This window comes from Cydia pomonella, chromosome 14 (genome assembly GCF_033807575.1).
Source record: "Cydia pomonella isolate Wapato2018A chromosome 14, ilCydPomo1, whole genome shotgun sequence".
NCBI lineage: Eukaryota > Metazoa > Arthropoda > Insecta > Lepidoptera > Tortricidae > Cydia > Cydia pomonella.
The window spans coordinates 19301832-19326214 of record NC_084716.1 but is presented as its reverse complement, the minus strand read 5'-3'; the positions used below and the strand labels follow the sequence as shown (position 1 = coordinate 19326214).

Below are 24383 nucleotides of genomic sequence, written 5' to 3'. Positions count from 1 at the left end.
CGAATGCCCCTTAAACTTAAGGGGAAAATCTACAGGACGATCGTGAGACCTGTTGTAATGTATGGATCAGAATGCTGGGCGACGAAAGTGACGGATGAAAGAAGAGTGCATGCAGCGGAAATGAGAATGTTGAGATGGATGTGTGGAGTGACGAGAAAGGATCGAATTAAGAATGAGTATATAAGGGGAAGTTTGAAAGTAGCACCGGTAGCGGAGAAGATAAGGAGTGGTAGGTTAGCGTGGTATGGGCATTTAATGAGGAGTGATGAATGCCATATAGGAAAAAGAATGTTAGGAATGAATGTTGATGGACGGAGAGCGGATGGGCTGGGTAGATCGAAAAAACGATGGATGGATTGTGTGAAAGAGGATATGAGAAAGAAAGGAGTGAGTGCTGAGGTGACGAAAGATAGAGGAGAATGGAAGAGAAGAACATGTTGTGCCGACCCCACATAACGTGGGATAAGGGCAGGAGGAAGAAGAGTGCGCGTCATCGTGGATGACACGGAACTATAGTGCGAAAATTAAATAATAAACACCAGCTTACCATCAGGCGGGCCGTATGCTTGTTTGCCACCGACGTAGTATATAAACACAGTGTTGTAAAATCTCTAAACATATATGTCACTGCCAAACGGTTGCTACAAGCAATTGAATATGTGCCTTACCTGTAAGAAATTAGGTTGCTTTTCCAATGAATGCACACTATACACTTTTACATACTTTTTTTTTTATATACTTTTTGACGCATATAGGTAATTTGCTATAAAGTTTTATGTGTAGCAAAACTATACAATAGATAGCGTGTTAAGGTGCAGTACGTTCCGCTAGCAGAGTTTTTGGAAAATTGTAACGCTTTTTTTATCACAATAATAAGTTTGCCAAAAATTTTATTAGTATAATTGTGGCCTTTCCCTAGTAACTTCAACGATTCTAAAGCTGATTTCTTCACTTTCGCTTGATAGAAAACAACCGATCAAGTGCGAGTTGGTTTTACATACACACAAACTATGAATTATCTCGTGTACCTAACTATAAAGTCGAAAGACTTGATCAGAAGTACCTATACTAAAGATAATTGTGTACAGCGCCATCTATCAGCAATTTGTCTAATTTGCGCGATGTAATTCAAGTATGTTGGTTATTCGAGGATAATTATCTATTATGTGAACCGATTTGAAACATTGTTGTTTTATTTGAAAAAAGGTGTCTAATGTATTTTCATAGAAATTTCAAGTGTAATATACGTAAAATTGGTTAAATTGCAAACTGAATTCGGAAATATTTTTTCAATATCAAAAAGTGGCACCATCTAATATGGCGGCATTTCTTGATATTTAACAAATTTAACACATAACAGTAAAAGAATAACAATCAAAGTCAAATAGCGTTCTAAAAGTTTTAATCGTGTGTCGAAAGATGGCAGTCAATTTACTATGGCTACAGAATTTTCTTTGACAATCCACATCTATTTCAAATTCTTTTTGGTTAGAGTTAGCAAAAACAAAACCTCGTTAATTGTGTTAGTATTAGACATATCTACGTTTTGAATACTTTATATGCAAAACACATACACGGAAGTTAGAAACGCGTATCTAGACGTAATCGTATTGTCTGGACTTCGATTTACTTTGTCTGTGTAGATTGAGATAAGGAATCTTATTTTTAACATTCATATATCTCATAAAAATATTATGGTTCAATTTGCAAATTATACTCTTATATATATTATAGGTAACTATTCAAGTGCACATGTATGTATTTAACAATTATAAATCATATATAACAAAAGCGGTGGTGGCCGAGTGGATATGACGTCCGACTTTCAATCCGGAGGTCGTGGGTTCAAATCCTGGCTCGTACCAATGAGTTTTTCGGAACTTATGTACGAAATGTCATTTGATATTTACCACTAGCTTTTCGGTGAAGTAAAACATCGTGAGGAAACCTGCACACATCTGCGAAGAAATTCAAAGGTGTATGTGAAGTCCCCAATCCGCATTGGGCTAGCGTGGGGACTATAGCCCGAGCCCTCTTTCACATGAGAGGAGGCCTGTGCCCAGCAGTGGGACGTATATAGGCTGAATTATTATTATTATTATATAACAAATAAAATAAATAAATATTTATAGGACATTATTACACAAATTGACTAAGTCCCACAGTAAGCTCAATAAGGCTTGTGTTGAGGGTACTTTGACAACGATATATATAATATATAAATATTTATAAATACTTAAATACATAGAAAACACCCATGACTCAGGAACAAATATCCATACTCATGACACGAACAAATGCCCTTACCAGGATTTGAACCCGGGACCATCAGCAGGACTAGGCCAAACCGGTCGTCGGGTATAACAATCATAAGTAATACATAAGCAAAGGGTTAGATAATACATAGGTAGGGTAGAAAAGGGGTTTCAATCGATGTGTGGAAGGGCGGCACCGTCGTCGAACCCAAGCCACCTGGCAGTGGACTTACACCGGTGGCGTGTGCCTCGGATACACATGCTGGTGGCACGTATAACGGCGATACTGATCCTGCATCTCAGCCAGCCCAGTATGTTGCTTAGAGAACGGTTCCACCGTTGAGATATAGGTAGTTTCTGCCATATGTTTTATGAAGGAGGACATTTGGGGTGCATAGACGCTGTCAACAGATGTTACAAGTGGGGTGAACGTTGCATGTCGCATTTCACAGGCCGTGGAATATTTTCTTTGCTTTTCGTCTTCAGCTGATTTGTAAGGAATAATATTGATAAGGAATCCTTGTCTTCTAAACATTTGTTACTGTTTTAGCAAGCTTTTAGTTACAAAGATTTCTTGTATTGATTTAGGGTAGCATTTATACCTTCGTTTACTTGTTTAGTACTTTTTCTTCACACTTGCTCGAAAAATATCTTATTTCATGCAGGTGTACTAAAGGAAAAAAATAGTTTCAGCCGATATAACAAAACACGTGCTCATTTTTTTTCCTGCTCTCAAACATATACTCAAACCAGCCATTAACTAGCAAGAGCTCGAGCATCACTTTCTATAGGAGTTAGAATATTTAGTAATTTTATAGTACTGGACAATTTCCCGCAATAGGTTAAGTTTGGGCAGCTAAAAAAAAATACGTGTCTGTTATTTTAGACTACTCTATAACATATATAAATATAAATCAAATCGGAACCGAACAGTTGGGTACCTTTCCTTGTTAGCTATTTTAGACTCTAATACAGGGATTGGAACCGGTTTTTTGGAAAAACTTTGAAATAAACATATATTTCGGTTTATTTTATACTCCAAATATAGGACTCCGTTGTGTTTTTAGATAACGACTTCGTATTATTAGATTGCCCAATTAGAAATGAAATAATTAACAAAGAACGAAAAAATACCGTTTTCGTTCCCATAGAAAAAATACCGGTTTCCGATCCCTGCTCTAATAATTAAGTCAAAACTTGAGTTATTTTCAACTTGTTAGTGATCCGAGTCTTTTATGGAGATCCTTTTTAGAAAACTCGCATGCCTGCCATCCGTCCGGGTTTCCCCGGATTTGTCCTAGTTTAGAGGGCATCCGGGGAGCGTCCGGGGAAGACTTCATTTGTAGTCCGGGTTTAAAAATTTAAAGCCTTAGGCCGCCCGCGACACACGCACAACCTGTTTAAAAAAACCTGTTGACATGTCCGGGTTCTGGACTCTAAAATCCGGGGTTTTCATGCGTCTTGTCCTGGTTACCAAATTTTAGAGATGGCAACCCTATCTCCAGGTGACCGAGCCAGCGGAGTCGTTATTTGATTATTTTACTTGCCTATTTTAAACGGCCGTTGTGATATTCATAGTACCTATTCGACCGCTAGTTTAACATATCAAAACTATGTAGATGAATATCTTAAATTAATAAATGGGATGTTAGTTACTTGCATAAGGTATATTTGTTACTAAAAGGCTTTAATTTTATTATAAATATAACCTTCGTTTCGCTTCGAGTGTAAAGTAGCGTACATCGTTGCGTTCTCTTGAAATTTGTCAGTTTTTTTTTAAGATAGCCATATCATTTTTAAGATAGCCATTATGCGCAATATATTAGATGTCCCCTCGCTACTACACCAAATACAGCTCAGAGTTCCTCGTAGACGTCAGCGCCACTGTCAGAAGAAAAGGTTATTCTCGAATCCCAACAGTAGAACGTGTTATGCACAAAATATATTCATAAGACGTGCCTGCAAACTATTTAACGAAAATGACAAGCTCTCTAACATAGATATATTTACTTGTTCCATTAATATTTTAAAACGTGCTTTTCTTTAGGTAACAAATGTAATTATGCATGTTTTCTTTTCTTTACGCTTTCAAATGTTTAGTTTTGGGTAACATTTAAAATTGTAATCTTAAAGAAAAAAAAAAAAAAAAAAAACACAGACTGATTTTATGTAAAAAATGAAACTCTAGGTCTAAACTTAAGCAATGTTGTATATGTACTGTTTGTAAACGACTGTATGTTTCTAAAGTATAATAAATAATAAATAAAAAAAATAAATAATCATTATTGTCAAGGCGTTATAGTAGGTACCTACTTATAGTACGTGTTCAGATATTTTTCAGCATCTGTCTAATACATATATTTATGATCATGGCTAGTCAAGTCTATGTTATGAAACGGATTTATAGATAAACGTGATTCTATCATTTCTATTGTTATTTTATTGTTATCACTAAACACTTGGATGTCCACGACACGTGTAGTTCACGTACACGCAAAACTGATTAAATCTAGTCAATTTAGACATACATTTCTGTTCAAAGTGACCCGTTTTCGTTGATCTAGGGTGTACTGTTTAATGTTTATTACTATTGTATTATACATAGTTATAAATAGATTAATTACCTACTAGTATCTGAATACGAACTTATCTACGCGATCACCCCACCTAAGTCAAATGAACTTTTAGTTCAGGAAAGATATTATTATATATACTTATTGCATTTTTAAGCGATCTCAAGATTTAAAACGAGGTTTTTAATTATTTGGTACCAATTCTGAGGATCGTGACATTATTTCCTTCTGTTGAAGACCAGGTTCCACCAACAGGCTTCTATTCCTCGCCATGTTCATGGCCTTGTGCAGTTTTAATTGCATAGGTGCAGTGATTTGAGCACACCATCTAGTGGAGGTTGGGCCCTGAGATCTGGTGCCTTCAACTTTGCCCGTCATAATAACTCTCTCTAGGCTATCCGGGGAGCGGCGTGAGAGAAATCTGAAGTATAAGAGAATTAGGTTCCCCATTATTCTCGAAAACGACTGGGCTGATTACTTGACAGTTGGTCCGATTGTCATCAAATCAGGATCTTATCTTGGGATCATCGAGAAATCGAGGGAATTTTTGAAATTTTTCCACTACTGGGTACTATAGACGTGCCTGTATTCATTTATTATTTTTACAAGCTTTTATTTAATTTGCCCTGTTAGTATGTTAGTTGGTGAGTTGGTGTGTTAGTGTAGGTCAAATTTTGAAAGCTAAATTTGATTTATTTCCCGATCTCCTTTTGAGCTGAAAATCGAGCTGATCCGATGATGGAGACAGGAGGTGGCCATAGGAACTCTGTGATGAAACAACGCAACCTGATTGTGTTTTTGTGGTGTTCAGAATTGTCTGGAAGAAACGTAGTCAGCAATAAAAGCATGTATCAAAAATGTAATTTTTGCTAAAAACTTTTTTGTTGTCATGAATCTACATTTGGTAAAACTAAGTGCTGATATACCATAATGTGGTCGTATTTTAAACTGTTTAGTGAAATCTGCAGTTAATTTACTCCAGTTACGAATACAACACGTCTTTTTCAGAGTGGCAGTAGTGTTGTCTTCAAGTATACAAGTTCTGTCCCTGCCGTCGCTACAACGGGTCGCGCTAGTGCGGACGCCGGCTGGCTCCCGACACCTGTGCGCTTTGGCCACGGAGCCGGGCGCGGCGCTGCTCGCCGCGCCTGCGCCGAGGAAAGGCTCAGCGCAGCTACTGGTAAACTAAGTTTTTTTTTATACTACGTTGATGGCAACGGCCTGCCTGATGGTAAGCAGTCTCCGTAGCCTATGTACACCTGCAACTCCAGAGGAGTTACATGCGCGTTGCCGACCCTAACCCCACCCCCCTCGTTGAGCTCGTGAGTTGAGTTTAAAATTAGTGGCTCTTGAGCTGGAGATCTCAAAAACCTTCATCGCCATTTAGAAACAATCCTAAAACTGAATGACATTTTTTTTTATTTTATGGAATCTGCTCACAAATTGTCATGAGAATCGGTGGAGAAATGCGATTTGTAGAGATATACATTTGAGGTACTAGGTGCCAAGCAACATTTAATTTAATTTCAATTTTCAATTATTTATTTAATTCGAATCCACAGTAGATCCATAATTGTTAGTATTTACAACAAATCTTAAAATTAATTAAGGTTAGTGAGATACAAAATAATAATAATAAATCTAATAATATATCTACAAGTACAAAAAAAAAATATAACTAGGCAATCTAGATGCACCACTTCTCAGCATCTGTGGCTGCCACATGCAGTTTAATTCCATTACATTCAATGCCAGCGCGTGCTACGACGTGCTGATAACATGAGGAAACTATGTAGCGAAAAGCGACTTCGAGCAGAGCGTCTGCCTGGCGTTTGAGATGCCAAACAACATGTGTAAGAAAGTTTGAGGTGCAAATCAACATTTATAAGCCTGTTTCAGGTACCAAACAACATTTATAAGTCATTTGAGGTACCAAACAACACTTTTGAGTTAGTTTGGGATGCCAAACACTTACCGCATGATCTGGCTTCCGGCAGAATATCAGTGATTTGCTCGAAAGAGTTGCTGCAATGCACACAGTGTAACTACTACAAGTTATTCCACTATTCCTGTTTGTGTTGTCTGTAATATTTATAAGATTTTGTATTTTGTTTTAATTTATTGTGTATTTTGTTAATTATGTATTTTTCTGTTTGCCTATGTATGTATTTCTAAATTGTGTGTATTTGCAGCGATCAAATAAACGCTTTATCTATCTACAAAATAACATTTATGAGGCATTTTGAGGTGCCAACAAACATTTACATGGCAGTTTGGATGCCAACATGCATTTATAAGTCAGGTTTAGATGCCAAACAACATTTATGAAGCATTTTGAGGTGCCAAACAACATTTATAAAGCATTTGAGGTGCCAGGCAACATTTGTAAGTCAGTTTAAGGTGCCAAACAACATTTATGAGGCAGCTTGAGGTGCCAACAAACATTTATTAAGTCAGCTTGAGGTGCCAACAAACATTTATTAAGTCAGTTTAAGGTACCAATCGACATTTATATGTCGGTTCGACGTAGAAAACCTTAATAAAACTTTTTTTTCCAGGACGTGTCCCGGGCGGTAAAAGGTGCCCAATCGAGTTCCCCAGCCGTCCTCGGCTGCCATCAGAGCGAGCTAGTGTGCCTAGGTCTCTCGGCCAACGGCGCGAAGCTGGCGACGGCGTCGGCGAGGGGCACCATCATACGGCTGTGGGACACCGCGTCCAAGCAAATGCTGCACGAACTGAGGCGGGGGTCTGACTACGCTAACGTATTTTGGTAAGAAAACTGTTTTTAAGTCACTAACCCAACAATATCTTAAGGTACAGTTTGAGGTGCCAAACAACATTTATATTCATATTCATATATTTATTCATAATAATAAACTATTCAAAATAAATTATTTACAAAACATGATTTGTAACATTTTACATAATAAATAAAAAAAAACTAAGTTTAGGTACTTATTTGTACTCCATAAACTTATTAAACCTATAAAAAGTGTGCTTGATAAGCCCTTTTTAGTTGCATTTTAAAGCTCATTAAAGACGGCGTATTCGTGACATGACCCGGCAGTCGGCTGTACACAGTCGGCCCCCATCACGTGGGTTAGTTTCGCTGACTTGGCTAACCTATGTTTAACACCCAAGAGTTTGTGAGCGTTCCGCAAGTTACGACCGTGGACATCAGCTCCTCTCGCGTATTCATTAAGGTGACATGGCACGTATACAGCCACTTGGTATATCACCATCGTGAGCAGCGTGAGTATCTGGAGGTCCTCGAAGTGCGGTTTTGCAGATGTACTTTGTCCTACCTGCACAATCCCTTAGACAGCTCTTTTTTGCATTCGGAAGATACGATCCCATTCGGCAGCGCGGCCCCACAGCTCCGCGCCGTATTGGAGGATCGAGTGCGCAGTGGCAATATAAAAAATAGCAAAACCTTACTACATCCCTGGCCACCACCCTTGCCAAGCGTCGCAGTGCGAAGCAGGCACCCGCCAGTTTGTTACAAACTTAATGGTGTGTGCTTCCCACTGGAGGCCCCTATCAAGTTCAATACCCAGAAATGCGGTGTTTTGAACTTGACCTACTTTGACACGGTCCACGAGTACCATAAGATCCCTAGGATCCCTTCGTCCAAGATGGAAATGCAGGAAATGGGTCTTTTTTAGGTTTAGTACTAAGCCGTTCACATTGAAATACCGCGACACCTGACTAGTAACTTCATTTAGGCGCTGCTTGTGTTCATCTACACCGTGTTTTTTTTTGATTTGCGTTAATTTCAAGGATGCATTCCTGAGCTTAAATTAAGTAACTTTCTCAAAGACACCGGTATTCTAATTAACTCCATTTCGGAGATAATCAATATTTTATTTTTATCTTATAAAGCCCTTACGAATGTGTACGCTTACCTTAGGGCCCGTTCACATATTGATTAGTGTTTAGTACGGGTTAATACATTTGCTACTAAACGTAAGTACTATCTCGGACGATCGATGTTCGAAATGACATTGACATGTCACAGTTGTCAATTGTTTGATTGAGATAAATGTAATGCCCGTGCAACAACAACTTTATATGCAACATTTAATTACTTTTTATGACAAAAAAAATTTTTAAAATTAAAAAAAAAAAAACATTTTTTTTTGGAAAATTATCTATGTCATGTACTTAGTTTCCTTAAACGTACTTACCAATACCTCGAAGTTAACCGAATTCAATAAAAACACGGTGTATATTAGGTGCGAATACTACAACAACGAAGTTATCGGCATAAATACATACCTATTCTTTTTTTTTCAGTTTAAACTTTAATAAAAGCACCTTTTATTGCTTTATACTACGTCCGTGGCAAACAAGCATACCCGCCTGATGGTAAGCAGGCTTTTAGTTTAATAATTGATGTATATTTTTAATTTGCGCTTAAACACAATACTTCTCAATATACCAGAGTCGTTGAGTATACCAGAATTGCAAGCTTAAGTGGCAATGGGTAGGACACATTCCTCGGAGAACAATTTCCGTATTTGTGTTTATGATATCAAACTGAATACGATATTCACCTATATCCGAGATGTCATGAGCGAAATTTCTAGAAGACTTAAAGATAAAATAACGCGCGAAATCGAGACTGCAATGATTTCAATTTTTTATTTTATTTTATTCATTTTATTTAAACTTTATTGCACAAAATGTATACAACAATGTACAAATGGCTTACTTAATGATAAATGGTATTATCTACCAGTCAACCATAGGGCCAAACAGAGACACTTACAATTGGTGCAGTGAGAGAAAAAAAGTAAATGAATTAAAAGAAAAACAAACTAATATACTTATAAACTACATATATATCACATAAATACAAAAATACATACACACTATAAATATAAGACACACATACATACATATACATACACACTATAAATATACCTAATATTGATGAACATTATTTGAACTCTTGTTTTAGTTTTTGACTACCATAAACTACGCGATTTTTTTTTTACCGTCAAAGTCGACTTTGACGTGTCCATTTATATCTGGACTTCACAAGATATAATTGTATCAATTTACAAAACTACACAAATTATTTATCCTGATTTATATAATTTTCTTGAGGTAGAATAAAAATGCACCAAGAAACAACAATTGCTGAAGAAATGAGAAAATAAAAAACATCCTGATATATATCTGTTTCTGTTTATTGTAGTATAAAATTCAACCCGGCCGGCACGCTGGTGTGCTGCGTGTCGGACAAGGGCACGCTGCACGTGTGGGCGGCGCGCGGCAGCTACGCGCACGTGGCGGCCGCCGGCGCCGCGCCCGACACGCGGGCGCTGTGCGCCTTCGCGGGGGACGACCAGGCTGTCGGTGAGTGCTCGGGGGCTACGTGCCGGACAAGGGCACGCTGCACGTGTGGGCGGCGCGCGGCAGCTACGCGCACGTGGCGGCCGCCGGCGCCGCGCCCGACACGCGGGCGCTGTGCGCCTTCGCGGGGGACGACCAGGCTGTCGGTGAGTGCTCGGGGGCTACGTGCCGGACAAGGGCACGCTGCACGTGTGGGCGGCGCGCGGCAGCTACGCGCACGTGGCGGCCGCCGGCGCCGCGCCCGACACGCGGGCGCTGTGCGCCTTCGCGGGGGGACGACCAGGCTGTCGGTGAGTGCTCGGGGGCTTCGTGCCGGACAAGGGCACGCTGCACGTGTGGGCGGCGCGCGGCAGCTACGCGCACGTGGCGGCCGCCGGCGCCGCGCCCGACACGCGGGCGCTGTGCGCCTTCGCGGGGGACGACCAGGCTGTCGGTGAGTGCTCGGGGGCTACGTGCCGGACAAGGGCACGCTGCACGTGTGGGCGGCGCGCGGCAGCTACGCGCACGTGGCGGCCGCCGGCGCCGCGCCCGACACGCGGGCGCTGTGCGCCTTCGCGGGGGACGACCAGGCTGTCGGTGAGTGCTCGGGGGCTACGTGCCGGACAAGGGCACGCTGCACGTGTGGGCGGCGCGCGGCAGCTACGCGCACGTGGCGGCCGCCGGCGCCGCGCCCGACACGCGGGCGCTGTGCGCCTTCGCGGGGGACGACCAGGCTGTCGGTGAGTGCTCGGGGGCTACGTGCCGGACAAGGGCACGCTGCACGTGTGGGCGGCGCGCGGCAGCTACGCGCACGTGGCGGCCGCCGGCGCCGCGCCCGACACGCGGGCGCTGTGCGCCTTCGCGGGGGACGACCAGGCTGTCGGTGAGTGCTCGGGGGCTACGTGCCGGACAAGGGCACGCTGCACGTGTGGGCGGCGCGCGGCAGCTACGCGCACGTGGCGGCCGCCGGCGCCGCGCCCGACACGCGGGCGCTGTGCGCCTTCGCGGGGGACGACCAGGCTGTCGGTGAGTGCTCGGGGGCTACGTGCCGGACAAGGGCACGCTGCACGTGTGGGCGGCGCGCGGCAGCTACGCGCACGTGGCGGCCGCCGGCGCCGCGCCCGACACGCGGGCGCTGTGCGCCTTCGCGGGGGACGACCAGGCTGTCGGTGAGTGCTCGGGGGCTACGTGCCGGACAAGGGCACGCTGCACGTGTGGGCGGCGCGCGGCAGCTACGCGCACGTGGCGGCCGCCGGCGCCGCGCCCGACACGCGGGCGCTGTGCGCCTTCGCGGGGGACGACCAGGCTGTCGGTGAGTCGCCGCTCGCCAGCCCGCCTTCTATATCCTAGACAGCTCACTACCGATATAGTCAAGGAATACCGTGATAAACCACCAATATAATAAGGTTGTTTTAGAGTAACTCACTAACCTCTAATTTTCTCTTACAGTGATATGTGAAGACGGCACGTTCCACAAGTTCACTTTCTCGGCCGAGGGCAGCTGCCATCGGAGTGAGTTCGAGTATTTCATGCAAGTAAGTTAATAGTACATTGTGCAACGAGGGGGGTAAGCAAAATATTGAACACAAGGATGATAATTCCTGAAAGCCGCAGGCTGGAGGGAATTAAAGACCCAAGTTTGCAATATTCTTGCCCCCGGAGTTACAATGTTTTTCATCACACTTGCGAAGAAAATACTAAATTTTAAGCAAAATAATTCTTAAATCATTTTAAACATTAAAAAAATATTAAATTAGAAACGTCAGTATTTTAAAAGTAAACCTACATGGTTCGTATGAATTAATGACAAAATTAAAAAAAAAAACTATTATGATTTTGAATACATTTTGCAATATACTGAATATTGGTAGATTGGTAATACGACTATGACCTGTCAAGTGTCAAGCCATTTCCGTCACTAGAAAAAAGCGGCAACTTTTAAAACTACTTACATTTTTTGTGCGCGATTGGTATTGTCCCGAAAATTTGATTTTCGCGCCTTTTTCTCCTGACAAAGATGTTTAACAGACGATATATAATAATTTACTTGTTTTTTTAACGTTAACCTCCTTGTTTCAGGTGGGCGATGATGACGAGTTCCTGCAATGATACAGCTTACAACCACAATAGTTTTCTCAAAAACTATGTATACTTAAATAAAAAGTGAATACCACAGACTAAATAGATCCGCAAGTGTCATCATATAAGATACTCGGATAAGTGTGCAATCTTTGCAATTATAAGTAAACAAATCGTGTCCATTACTTTAATTTTATACGAATGTCAGTAACCTAGTTTTTTTTTTTTTTTTTTTTAATATTTTATTCTATAATCCTTGTGTAAATATTTCTAGTTTAAGTTACATGATAATATAAAATTCTTGTAAATTATTAATGTGTCTACCAATTCTAAATATTATATAGTTGTTTAATAATTGTGAAAAATGTGTTCTATGTAAAATAACATAAAAGGTTTTCGAATTTTATAGTAAAAAGAAAACCGTTTAGATTAATATAAACATGTGATCTAGGGCTTTTAAAGTTAGATTTAATAAAAGACAAGCTCTATATTATTTCGCTATGGCAATAAAAATGAGTGAATGGAAACGATTGAATGAATGGTTTAAAGGAATGTAACTGAATGATTAAATGAGTCGCTTAGGCGTATATATGATACCATATTTTAGTTCTTTTGCATTCCTATTTTTCGTACCCATTTTCTATTCAAAGAATTTATTCGAACTTTTCGAAACGATTCGAAAGACTAGCAACGCACTTGCAAACGCTCTGATGTTGCAGATGTCCATGGGTGACAGTTATTGCTTACCGCCAGGCGATTCGACAACAAAAAAACTTTTCGAGGTTCGAAACACGTGAAGAAATTCTCTAATATAGGTATGCAAAAAGTGTAATAAATCGAATGAAAGGTTTTTTTTTTTATAAACTAAGTTTCATTAAATATAAACGTTTATTTACTCGTAATAATCATTTTTGTTATTTTTATTTAGTTTGAACCAAAAATTGTGATATAGAATCAGTTTTTATTTTTAATGTTGTAATCTGTGTTCATGGTAATAAATTAATAATTATATTTACTCATCATAGCTCAAATATTTTTTTCTATTGTACCTTCTTGCATTTGCTCATTTTAATGGAAAACAGAAAATTTAAGCTATCACTTTAGCTTTCAAACTATTTTAGACAGAAAATATTCAATAATTGTTTCAGTGTAAATCACTGTTATTCATCTATAAAAACACTTTTTTCTAAGGTCATTTATGCACTCGCATTCTTTATCATCGATTATTTAAAACTGCGTCTAAATCGTTAAAAATCGCCGGTCAAAAATGTCAGTGTAAGACCTCACGTGACCGCATCTCCATAGGAACTTAATCCCCATTTTCCTCTCTGGATTTTAAATATTTACGTTTGTATGGAGACACGGTCGTCCACTATCCTCTTTATTATCTCACTTGTTCAAAGTATATATTACTGTAACTACCTATGTAAATAATTATATTATTATAGTTTATATACAATTGTAATCGAATGATGTTAGCTTTTTGTCAACTACTGTATACTGTTGTCATCTTGTTTTAAACATTATTGTTTCTAAAAAGGGGGAATTTTTAAAAATTTGTTCATATCTAATACTCTGTATCTTTAGGTATTTAAATAAAAGTAAACAGAATCTACCCTCAAATGGCTCCTTAAGCCGGTTGAGGGTAGATGAAAACATTACATGATGAAATAATGTAGGTTAAAGGTCGTTCAGTGATAGATCCAGGTTTTGTATTTGGTTGGTTAACCAATAAATGTTATAACTACCCGAAAATGTACACATTGTTTACTTTTATTTAAATACCTAAAGATGCAAAGTATACTTAACCAGGACCGCTGCATACTTCGGCATTAAAACAGGGCTTAGCTGCCAGTTTACAAGCATACAAATCAATTTCTTCTGAATGGTAAAAAAAAATACATTGCATAGCAACTTTATGATAGCCAACAACCTGAAGTGGTAGGGGGGCTGCGTGTGCGCCATTCCGTCTAAGTGCGCCTACCTTGAATATATCGAAAACTGCTTATAGAATACTAGTAATATTTACTATACTCTGTTTATTTAGGTAGTTAAATATAAGTAAACAATTTGTAAATTTTCGGGTAGTTATAACATTTAATGGTTAACTAACCAAATACAAAACCGCCTGTGGATCTGTCACTGTCCAACCTGACTTTAACCTACCTTATTTGATCACGTAATGTGTTCATATACCCTCAACTTAAAGAGCCATTTGAGGTTAGATTTTGTTTACTTTTATTTAAATACCTAAAGATACAGAGTATAGTAGCCTGTAGTTTTATTACTAGTATTCTATAATCAATTTTCGATGTATTCAAGGTAGACGCACTTTGCCCACCTACTATATATCCAAGTACTAACCTAGGTAAGAACTATTGACTTAAATGCTTTGACAAGCACATTTTAAATGTAAATACTTTTTCATGGAGTTTCAGAGGACACTATTTTTTTACAAAATTGCATGCAACAGGGACTCCACTGTTTTGGAAATTCTAAAATAAAAACTTCTTTATATTAATTTGTGGTTTTACTTTATTTATTTAACGGCTTTCTAGCTTAGTTCGTGACCCTGCCTAGGAAGTAGGAGGTCCCGGACTCTGATCCTGGCAAGGGCATTTATTTGGTATACCACGAATATTTGTTCTCTGATGTACGGATATTTATCTATGTATTTATCAATATAATTATGTATCAGAGCTCGGACTGGTATTGAAATACCAGTTAATATCGTTCCAAAACTGTTATATTATTTCATTCATAAAAAATTTCGTTCTCTCTCCTTACCGGTAAGACAAGCCGGTAAATTTTATGGTTCCTGAACCAGTTCCCAATATCCCAATAGAACAGTACTTTAACCAATAAACGGAAACGAAATCCTTTTTTTAGAATTTGACCTTTACAATGATACTCCTATATTATACCAAATTTTCATAAAAATTTCATGGGAGATATCTTGATCGGACTCAAGTGATGGGAACCTTAATCATCTGAAAATAGTATGATTTATCAGGCCTAAATAAATACCAATTTAATAATTAACTAAACTTTAATACAACAACATTAACATCAAAATAATTAGTAATTACACTATTTACATAACATAATCTTCACTCGCTCTGGCGTTTCTTACGGTCAAAGGGATCACTCCACACTTTCATATCTAAAAATAAAAGACACTTGCATATAATCTTTGACATATTATATCTATTATTGCAGAATATGTACCAAAAACTGTTAGAACTTTAGCGTATCTCCTATAGTTAACTCCTGTGAATTTATAACCACAAAATAATACTAAGTCAGGTTGTATGTTCTGTGACAAAGGTTTGTTACTCGTTAGATAAAATTTAAGAAATTTGAACCTTATGTAGTTCTAGTTAAAGTTGAAATCTCTTCAATTTTATATGTCGAGTTAACAATGTCTTCCCGCTGTATATTGAAAGAGTAGGAAATCCCCGTACTGTTACTTTTTCCCTGAGCAAAAAGAAACCTATGATATGCCAACACAATCTGAGAACAAATATTTAAAATTATTATGAATTTGTACTAATTCATGCTTTCATGATTTTTACGTAAAATCTCCCGAGACCATAATGAGGACAACGCCATCCTCGAAACATCGGAAGTAAATTTAAAACTTAATGTTATGCTATAAAGTCCCGTTTTAGTAAATAATAATGAATTCATACTTACTTCCAGGTTGAATGTCTTCAATTTTGATATTCTTTCTACCTTCCTTTTGAATGCTTTCTAAAACAAGGCAGTTATATTTCATTTTTAAATTTTAATATTCACTAACATATTTTTCACATTTTGTACAAAAATAATCTGTGAGAACGCTAAGAGAACTAAAAAAAAAAACAGCGAATATTCAGTAAGCAAAATGTACCTGTACCTAATGTACTACCTAGCACCACTTGCACCATCCCACTAACCCAAGGTTAACTGGTTAAACCGCTAAAACAGGGTCAAATTGTATTAGTAACCATAGTAACTCCAGGTTTAACCGGTTACCCCAGGTAGTGGAATGGTGCAATAAGCGCTTACAGACCTACAATATGAATAGGTTATGTCTGTGTTTTGAAACCTCGTGTACTTCGTTTTAACAAGATATTGTATTCTACATGAACAAAATTTGTTTAATAAACGTTTTGTTGTTAAATAACTTACTATATTCGCTAGCGTCCATCATTGGGCTAAATGCAATTGGGTACAGAGTCAGTCCAATCATTCCCACAAAACCGCCGATAAAGGCAGCGTACCGCCAACCTTTGAAATATGCCATAATGTTTAGTGATTTATATTCTTACTAACTTATTTCATACGTTTTACTGAAACAGCTATTCAATTCACAAAAATACTAAAATAATAGTATTATGTCGACAAAGTGATTGTTTTACTTGTTATGTCATTTGTCATTGAAACGTCAATGTCAAGGTATTGAAAACTGTTCGAGTCACAGAGTAAAAATTATAACGTCCGTTGGGCACATAGATGGTAGGATCTGAGGTAGATGTACCATATCGCGTGCGCCCGTAAGGGACAGAACATACCCAATGAGCCAAATTAAAAACACGTTTTTACATTCCTGACATCACAGCAAAAACAACGTACGTAATTTGGTCAGGTTATTTGTTACCCAACATAAACCATACAAAATTTACGGTGGGGAATAAAAAAAAAGTGAGACTGATAAAGACAAGAACAATAATAACGCTTTTTCTGCTTCTCCTACTCACTGTCCCGTTCTGTCAGTTCCCCCCGCCACTCATGCCCAATCCATACTTAATATTAGATTCATGGTTGGGCAATTTTCTGTTTCTGTAGAGTCGAGTCGTCACGGCCCAAGCTAACCTCCGCATGGGTTTTGTTAGAGAGCCACTATGAGAGTGGCATTTGCTCAAAAACCCTCAATAAATAAATAAAGATTTAAAAAAAAAACCTCCACATGGCATTTGCAATGTCAAAGTGAAAGATTTCTATGAAAATATGACGTTTACAATGACATGTCTTCACTTTGTTCAGTGCAAGTCGATGGAATAGACATAGTAATAGCTACAATATACGGGTGTCCCGGAACGCGACCTTGTCTGAGGCCTGTTCGAACTTCGATCGTGTAGAAGGTAGTCCACCGTACATCCGTCAAGAACGCAGCTATAAGTGAGAACGAGAAAGAGATATGCTGACCGGACTAAGGACACCCGTCTATTAGGGTCTTTGCGCTAGTTTCCTTCTACTTCGTCCACTTGACGGAGAAGCAAATAATATAATTTTATTTTTAATTCGTAACTTGCGAAACATCATTTTTATGTAGGTAGATCTATGGTTTAGTCATTGAGGATTGCAATAAAGTGTAAATATTTGCGGTAAGGTGGGTTTATTCAAACGTCAAGTGGTCGAAAACTAGAGCTTTATGTGACTAGCAATAGTTTAATTATTTGTTTTACAGAGGGGCAAAGTTGCTGTTTAACCCCTCGTGCTTATATTGATACAAGAGCAAGATAAATATTTGTAATGGTTATTTTTGAATATTTTCAATTCCAATTAACGTTCGGGTTACACTGTTGTACTTCATGTAGTACGGTCACGTCTGAAAATATCGATACGGACAATGTGCCAAAAATATGTATACACTACGCTAATATATGGGCCATAAAGTCGTGTATTATTTTTGGCACTTCGATCGTGTCGATGTTTTCAGACGTGACTGTACAATGGGCAGGTATTAAATAGAATTTCAGCTTTTGAAAAACAGGACTTAGAACCTTAGAGTTAAAAGATTTGTTTGTAGGTTGACGACCGGTCTGGCCTAGTGGGTAGTACCCTGCATATGAAGCCGATGGTCCCGGGTTCAAATCCTGGTAAGGGCATTTATTCATGTGATGAGCATGGATATTTGATCCTAATTAAGTCATGGGTGTTTTCTATGTATTTAAGTATTTATAAATATTTATATATTATATATATCGTTGTCTAAGTACCCTCAACACAAGCCTTATTGAGCTTACTGTGGGACTTAAGTCAATTTGTGTAATATGTCCTATAATATTTATTTATTTTAACAATGTTATGTTAAAAGTATGTACTTAACTCTACTTTTGAGTGGCATTAGCGTGAGACACTTCATTCGGTTCTTTGTCTGTTTTTTTTTTATTTATATAAGGATTCAAGTCTTGGAGATCCTCTACATCTCTAAGGATAATTTAATGTTTCTTTTATTATACATATTTTATCTCTGACACTTAGAGACTTATATATACATCTCTAAAGAATTTTAGTATTTGTTGGTTTTATTTTTTATACCATAGTTTTTTTGTGTAATTTGACATTTAGAGACAGTATACATCTCTAATAAAGTATATATTATTTCATCGATTGCATATTTGTAATTATATTTTGTAATTTTTATTGTTTGAACAAATTGTCATGTAAAAGTGCCCCTGTGGCCTATTTGCTGAATAAATGTTTGATATTTGAAATTTGAATGTTTTGAATATTAAATCGCAATGAATGTGTAGATAAATACTCAGTAGGTTACATACAATGACCTCATTAAAAAATAAAAACATTCTTTCCTTATCCCGACGTAGGTATCCATTGATAAGGAGTATCCGTCATGTTATGACTCGCTCGTGTGTAGACATTATATTCATGGATGTATTTACAATTGATCTAATTATGACTTAATACCAATACTCATCAGAAGAATAAAGGTCAAGAAGTATCAATGTGAATCATATGTTTTGTTTTGATATAATTACGTTAAAGTTAAAAGGATGGAATGAATCACAACTTTTGTAATAGTGACTAACAAGGGTTTTTGGAATTTTGAATGTTTTGAAAAATAAAATCTATAGGTTTTTTTAACTCCATTTTTTCTTTTTAATTTATTTAGGAAACAAACAGCCACATACAAATTTGTTTAAACTAATAGATACACAATTGGAGCTATCAGAAATTATTTATTTGCATCGATATAGTATGGGGATTTTACAATACAGTTTTACAGTTCATGTATCTAGCTTACATGCAAGCGTGCAAATTTATAATCAATAAAATTATAAAAAAATAAATAGCTATAGTTCTCATGGCCTCAGGTACAATGCCTGGAAGAGTTGTTAGTTTTTAAAGCGGGTACGAAGAGCTACGTACCCCTCAGGTTAAACTTGGCGACACTCCCCTTAAGGTGGTTGAAGAGTTTAAATACCTGGAACATTGGGTTCCAGTTATATAGGGGTAGGTCATAGGGGCTCACATCATAGACAAAAAGGATATCGAAAGGGAACACAGGGCGCTGGCGGTGAGGAGTAACATGCTGATCCGTAGATTTGCTATAGGTGTAACAAAAACGTTAGTCATTTTTCACCTGCAGTCTCAAAAAAAATAATTCAAAAATGGCTTTCACGCGATAAGGCCGAAAACGTTTCGCGTCCTCGCGTCGCGGCGTCTGAGACTTATCGCCGGTAGCCCCAACAGTCTCCTGAAGACAGTGGCAGGACGGGAAGATGGTCCCTTCCATTACTATTGGAACCAGATCCACATGCTGTCCACCTAGTTTTAAGAGGCTGTCAATACCTAAAGCGCGCACACTGTCTATTTGTATCGGAGTAAATGAGATAGCACTGTCGCATGTTACTGGGCCTGGGCAAGGGAATAATAAGAAAAATATTTAAATAAAAAAAGTGGATTATTAGTGTAATATTTAACTCGACCACGGTTTAGATATAAATGTTTTGAAATTGTGATTTTAATTGCAGACCCATAAGTCAAAACAATAAAGACATAAAACCGTTTAATTGTGATTTTAAGACCATCTTTGCAATTATTTTCTATCGAGCCGATTTCGTTCAATCATGTATCGAGTACAACCACGGTCTTTGAAATATAATTAATATGAACATATATTTTTCTTGCTTGACTAAAACAAATAGTCTTTCTTAAAAAACTGTTTAAGTAACATCAATTTCAAGGACATTGGGTGTTGACAGCCTCTTAAGTGTAAAAATGTGTATAGTAGATTGTAAATGAATATGGAATAATTGAATTCTGAAATAAACTTATTATTATTATTCTCTTTATTTTTCCTTCATCTAAGTTAGGATTTTATAATTTGGATATAAAAGTAAAATACAAAAAGGTTATACAAAAATAATACAAAATACATATAAACATATCATAAAAAACCTAACCTAGGGTGCCGCCAGCAGCGGGCAGGGCCCAAGCTGCTGGTGGTCAGGGACGCAGAGAGAGGAACTGACGTACTATACGCAACGTGTCCAAGATTACCGCCTTCTGCCTCCGACCCTTGATTCAACCACCCAGCCACCCAGCGAGTCTCTCTAGGTGTTGGTCGAGACTCTTCGCTATGAGACCGTTTGCTGAAACGACTATCGGGACAATGATCGTCGAATCGACATCCCACATGGCGGTTATCTCGTGAGCCAAGTCTATACTTGCTGGACTTGTCAGTCTCGGCTTTCACGAGATTCTCATCATGAGGGATGGTGACGTCGACAAGCACGGTCTGATGCTGCGATCGGTCTATCAGCACGATGTCAGGCTTATTAATAGTTCTGTCAATGATGATAGATCGATCCCAATAGAGCGTGGCACGACCATTTTCGAGAACTGGCGCAGGTGAATACTTGTAGTACGGCACTTCGCCTTCTGAACCCACAAGGCCGTATAGAAGAGCAAGTCGCTGGTGAACAATCTTTATTATTATTATGGCACTTTCCCTCCAGGGCCAATATTTTTTTTCCAGACTGTATAGTGTTCAGATGAAATATTGCGTAATGCGCAGTTGCCGCATTAAGTGCAATAAACAATCAACAACTCTTTGTTGCACACAGATAAACAAAACAATACCGTGTAAACAATACTTAAACTAGACGCGGTAGATAAACAACGGCTGATCTTATCGGTCTAAGCCCTTCCAAATCATTGAAATAATTATTATCAGAATCTCAGAAATATGAAGGAACTATAATTTGTAATTTACAAAAAATCACCGAGCGTTCCGTACTTTTTAGTATCTGTTGTTATATCGGCAACTAAATACATCAATTGTCTATCACGGTTCATGAGATACAGCCTGGTGACAGACGGTCAGAGGAGTCTTAGTAATAGGGTCCCGTTTTACTCCTTGGGTACGACACCGTAAGAATTACCAGCGTTGGTTTTATAGTAAAACTTAGTACGAGTATGACCTATTAGGTGACGATAAATATTATATTAGAAAACATGCATAACTCATTAATGAATACTTGTGATGAACACAAATATGCCGATACCTGGATTCGAACCCTGGCCCTCCTGCTTCGTAGACAGGGTCACAATCAACTACGCCAGTAGGACATCTTATTACAAGCTTTACTTGCTATGTATGAATGTACGGAGCAAATCTTAAAAGTTAAATTTGACCCACTTGTTTTCCGATGATGCTGAAAATTTTGTAATTGGATGACAATGCAATATTATTATGAATATTATGACACAGCTCTATGACATAATATATCTGATGATGCAGCTGGAAGGTGGCTATAAGAACTCAGTAATAAAACGACGCAACTCCCTCGAGCTCAGTTTTTAAAATGTTTTTTGTTTACTTTTGATTAAGTTATGTAGCTAATCGTTTTTTTTTGTATACATATATATACATAAATATTATGTGTTATATTACAGTAAGCTCAATAAGGCTTTTGCTGTGTCGTGGGTACTAAGACAACAATTTATATAACATAGATAAATAATCGAATACATAAAAAATACCCACAACTTGGGAAAAATATCCGCTCTCATCACACAAATAAATGCCCTTACCAGGATTTGACCCAGGGACCGTCGGCTTCATAGGCAAGGCCACTTCCCACTAGACCAAACAGGTCGTCAAACCTATCTACTGTTTTTTTATACAGGCTGTTTTTAACAAACATGTTCCATGGGGTGAATTTATAGGCGATACAGAACAAATTTTACTATGTGACCAACTCTGAAATCATCTTAAAATTTAGCGAACGGTTTAAATATCCCATAGGTTAAATATAATTCAAACAAAATACTTATAGAAGAATAATATGTACTTTATTCCTGAAACATAATATTACAGCTAATCTCACATTGGTCTTAAAATACCAAGCTATCTCACTTCACTAACGCAAGTTTTATCGTCTTTTATCTAAAATACGTTTACAAATGCGTTGACCTAAAAGCTAAACTAATCAAGTTCATTAGTTATGATTTCTACGTCTACATCTATGTCGTTTACGTTTACCTCTTTCCTACTACCTCCTTTTTCTAAGAGTTCTAATAACTTATTGTACACTAGCTTAGGCGCATCAATTGCCCACAGAAAATCGATATGATTGAACTCTTTTAAAGGCACTACATAGTTCTCGATGAGGCTAGGTAGTTGTTGGTATAGTTTCGTGACATCAGTGGTACTGGCTAGCCAATCGTTTTGCGAACCGAACAGGGCGATTGGTAAGGTGATCTTCTGAAGGGGATACTGAGGAGGCGTTGGTGTTCCGTACTGTTTCATATTCCCATCTTGGCCGTAGTCAAACATCTGGAATTGGCCTTTATTGCGAATCTCTTGGGCGTAGTGGACAAGAGTTCTCGTCGAAGCCCCAGCTGGGACGTGGCCCAAAATGAGAGGTAATAGCGTCCTGTTGAATTGCTTCTCATCATGCCCGCAAAGCATAAACAAGGAATTTTCACAAATAGCTTCTTCGTAACGATTTATTTCGCAAGCGTGCTTCGACAGCCATCGCATGACAGAGTTCTGCGGCAGAAACTCATTCTGGCCAAGTAAATTTAGTAAAAATTCAATGTCATCTGCGTATCTGGCCAACAGTCTTATCGGACTTTTAACCTCCGACATGTACGCTACAGGCGCGAGTGCATAGCCTGCTCTTAAAATTTTATTGTAATGTGTTTTAGTTGACAGTAAAGCAAATAAAACTGACGTGCCCATTGAATGTCCAATATAATTTAGCTTGGCGTCCCATCCTTTGGTCTCCATTATGTAATCGATTACAGCTGGCAAGTCGTGCTGACTGACCTCGTGGAATGTGAAGTTCCAAAAAGCCCGGCAGTCAGAGCTTAAAGATATATGAGCTCTCGAATATGTGTTTCCTCTGACATTCGCCAGCCAAACATCGTATCCGGCGTTAGACAAAATATATGCCAGACCTTTTTCGGGGCCAGCAATCACCCAGTCTGCTGAGCTGCCGAGTAAACCGTGATGCAAAAGAACAGTCTTTCGAGGACTTTCAACGTGTCTGCTCCCATTACCCATTTTGGCATGAGGAATTCTGTGCAGCGTGAGGATGTATCCATCGTCAGTAATAACCATATGGGACTCGGCAGGGTATCCATGACGGGCTATTAATTGGGGCGTCGTCATATGAATCGCAGGATCATCGGGCGTGCAATTATATTTCATATTAGCTGGAGCAATAGTTTCAAACAACTCAGACTCAGACATTTCCGCTTCATTTAAGTAAATTTCAAACCTGTCTTTAATCTGTTCTTCTGTTGTCACTTCCAAACTCCTTCCCTTAGGCGAATATTTAAAATAAGAAGTAACTTTATTTTGCACACTGCCAACGTAATTTATTAAACTGCGTCCTTTGTCTCGCACATAATTCTTCAGCTGTGTAGTTTTCTTGTCAAATATACCGACGATATCTGGGAACCACGTGCCGCAATCACCGTATTGTATGAGAACGATTGTAAACAAAAATATGAACGGGAGCCTCATGACGCCGCGCGAGTCTCTCGCACACTGAAACGAATGATGCCGATTGCCGGGTGGACGTAATTTATTCTAGAGCGGGGTCAAGGAAGCAGTGAACCCGACTTTATAAACACGTATGATTCATATAATATAAGGGAGCTGAGTACGCGAATTCGTTTATATAATGCAGCGTCGTAAAATAACGTATAAAATGGCACTGCTGTAATAACCCGTTGGAGCAAAGGTGATGAAACCGGTTTTAGGAGTGGTATTTGATGTTCTTGCCATTGAAAATTTCAAGGTCGACAAGCAGCCGCGATATATTATAATGAACCTGCTCAAGATAAATTCTGTGGCCCTAGTGAAAAAGGGTACAAGTCTCTGGCAGTTTAG

General features: G+C 38.6%; 3 protein-coding genes across 3 annotated transcripts in view; 1 reads left to right on the top strand and 2 right to left on the bottom strand.

Annotated features, from left to right (window-relative positions):
- Positions 1–14768, top strand: part of LOC133525119 (WD repeat domain phosphoinositide-interacting protein 4-like) — a 36968-nt gene extending 22200 nt beyond the window's left edge. The window contains exons 4-8 of the mRNA XM_061861375.1: positions 5837–6008; positions 7387–7598; positions 10032–10192; positions 11618–11703; positions 12248–14768. Of these exons, the coding sequence (XP_061717359.1) occupies positions 5837–6008; positions 7387–7598; positions 10032–10192; positions 11618–11703; positions 12248–12277 (661 nt within the window). The 3' untranslated portion in view covers positions 12278–14768. The remainder of the gene's footprint in view (positions 1–5836; positions 6009–7386; positions 7599–10031; positions 10193–11617; positions 11704–12247) is intronic.
- A 509-nt stretch (positions 14769–15277) lies between these two features.
- LOC133525118 (small integral membrane protein 20) lies at positions 15278–16649 on the bottom strand. Its single transcript, XM_061861374.1, has 3 exons — positions 16421–16649; positions 15944–16000; positions 15278–15410 (listed from the first exon to the last, which is right to left on the bottom strand). Exons 1-3 carry the CDS (start codon positions 16533–16535, stop codon positions 15358–15360), a joined length of 225 nt encoding a protein of 74 aa, XP_061717358.1. The 5' UTR covers positions 16536–16649; the 3' UTR covers positions 15278–15357.
- Positions 16650–22311: 5662 nt separating this feature from the next.
- On the bottom strand, positions 22312–24320 carry LOC133525114 (lipase 3-like). Its single transcript, XM_061861368.1, has one exon. It carries the CDS (start codon positions 24012–24014, stop codon positions 22467–22469), a length of 1548 nt encoding a protein of 515 aa, XP_061717352.1. The 5' UTR covers positions 24015–24320; the 3' UTR covers positions 22312–22466.
- Positions 24321–24383: the final 63 nt, after the last annotated feature.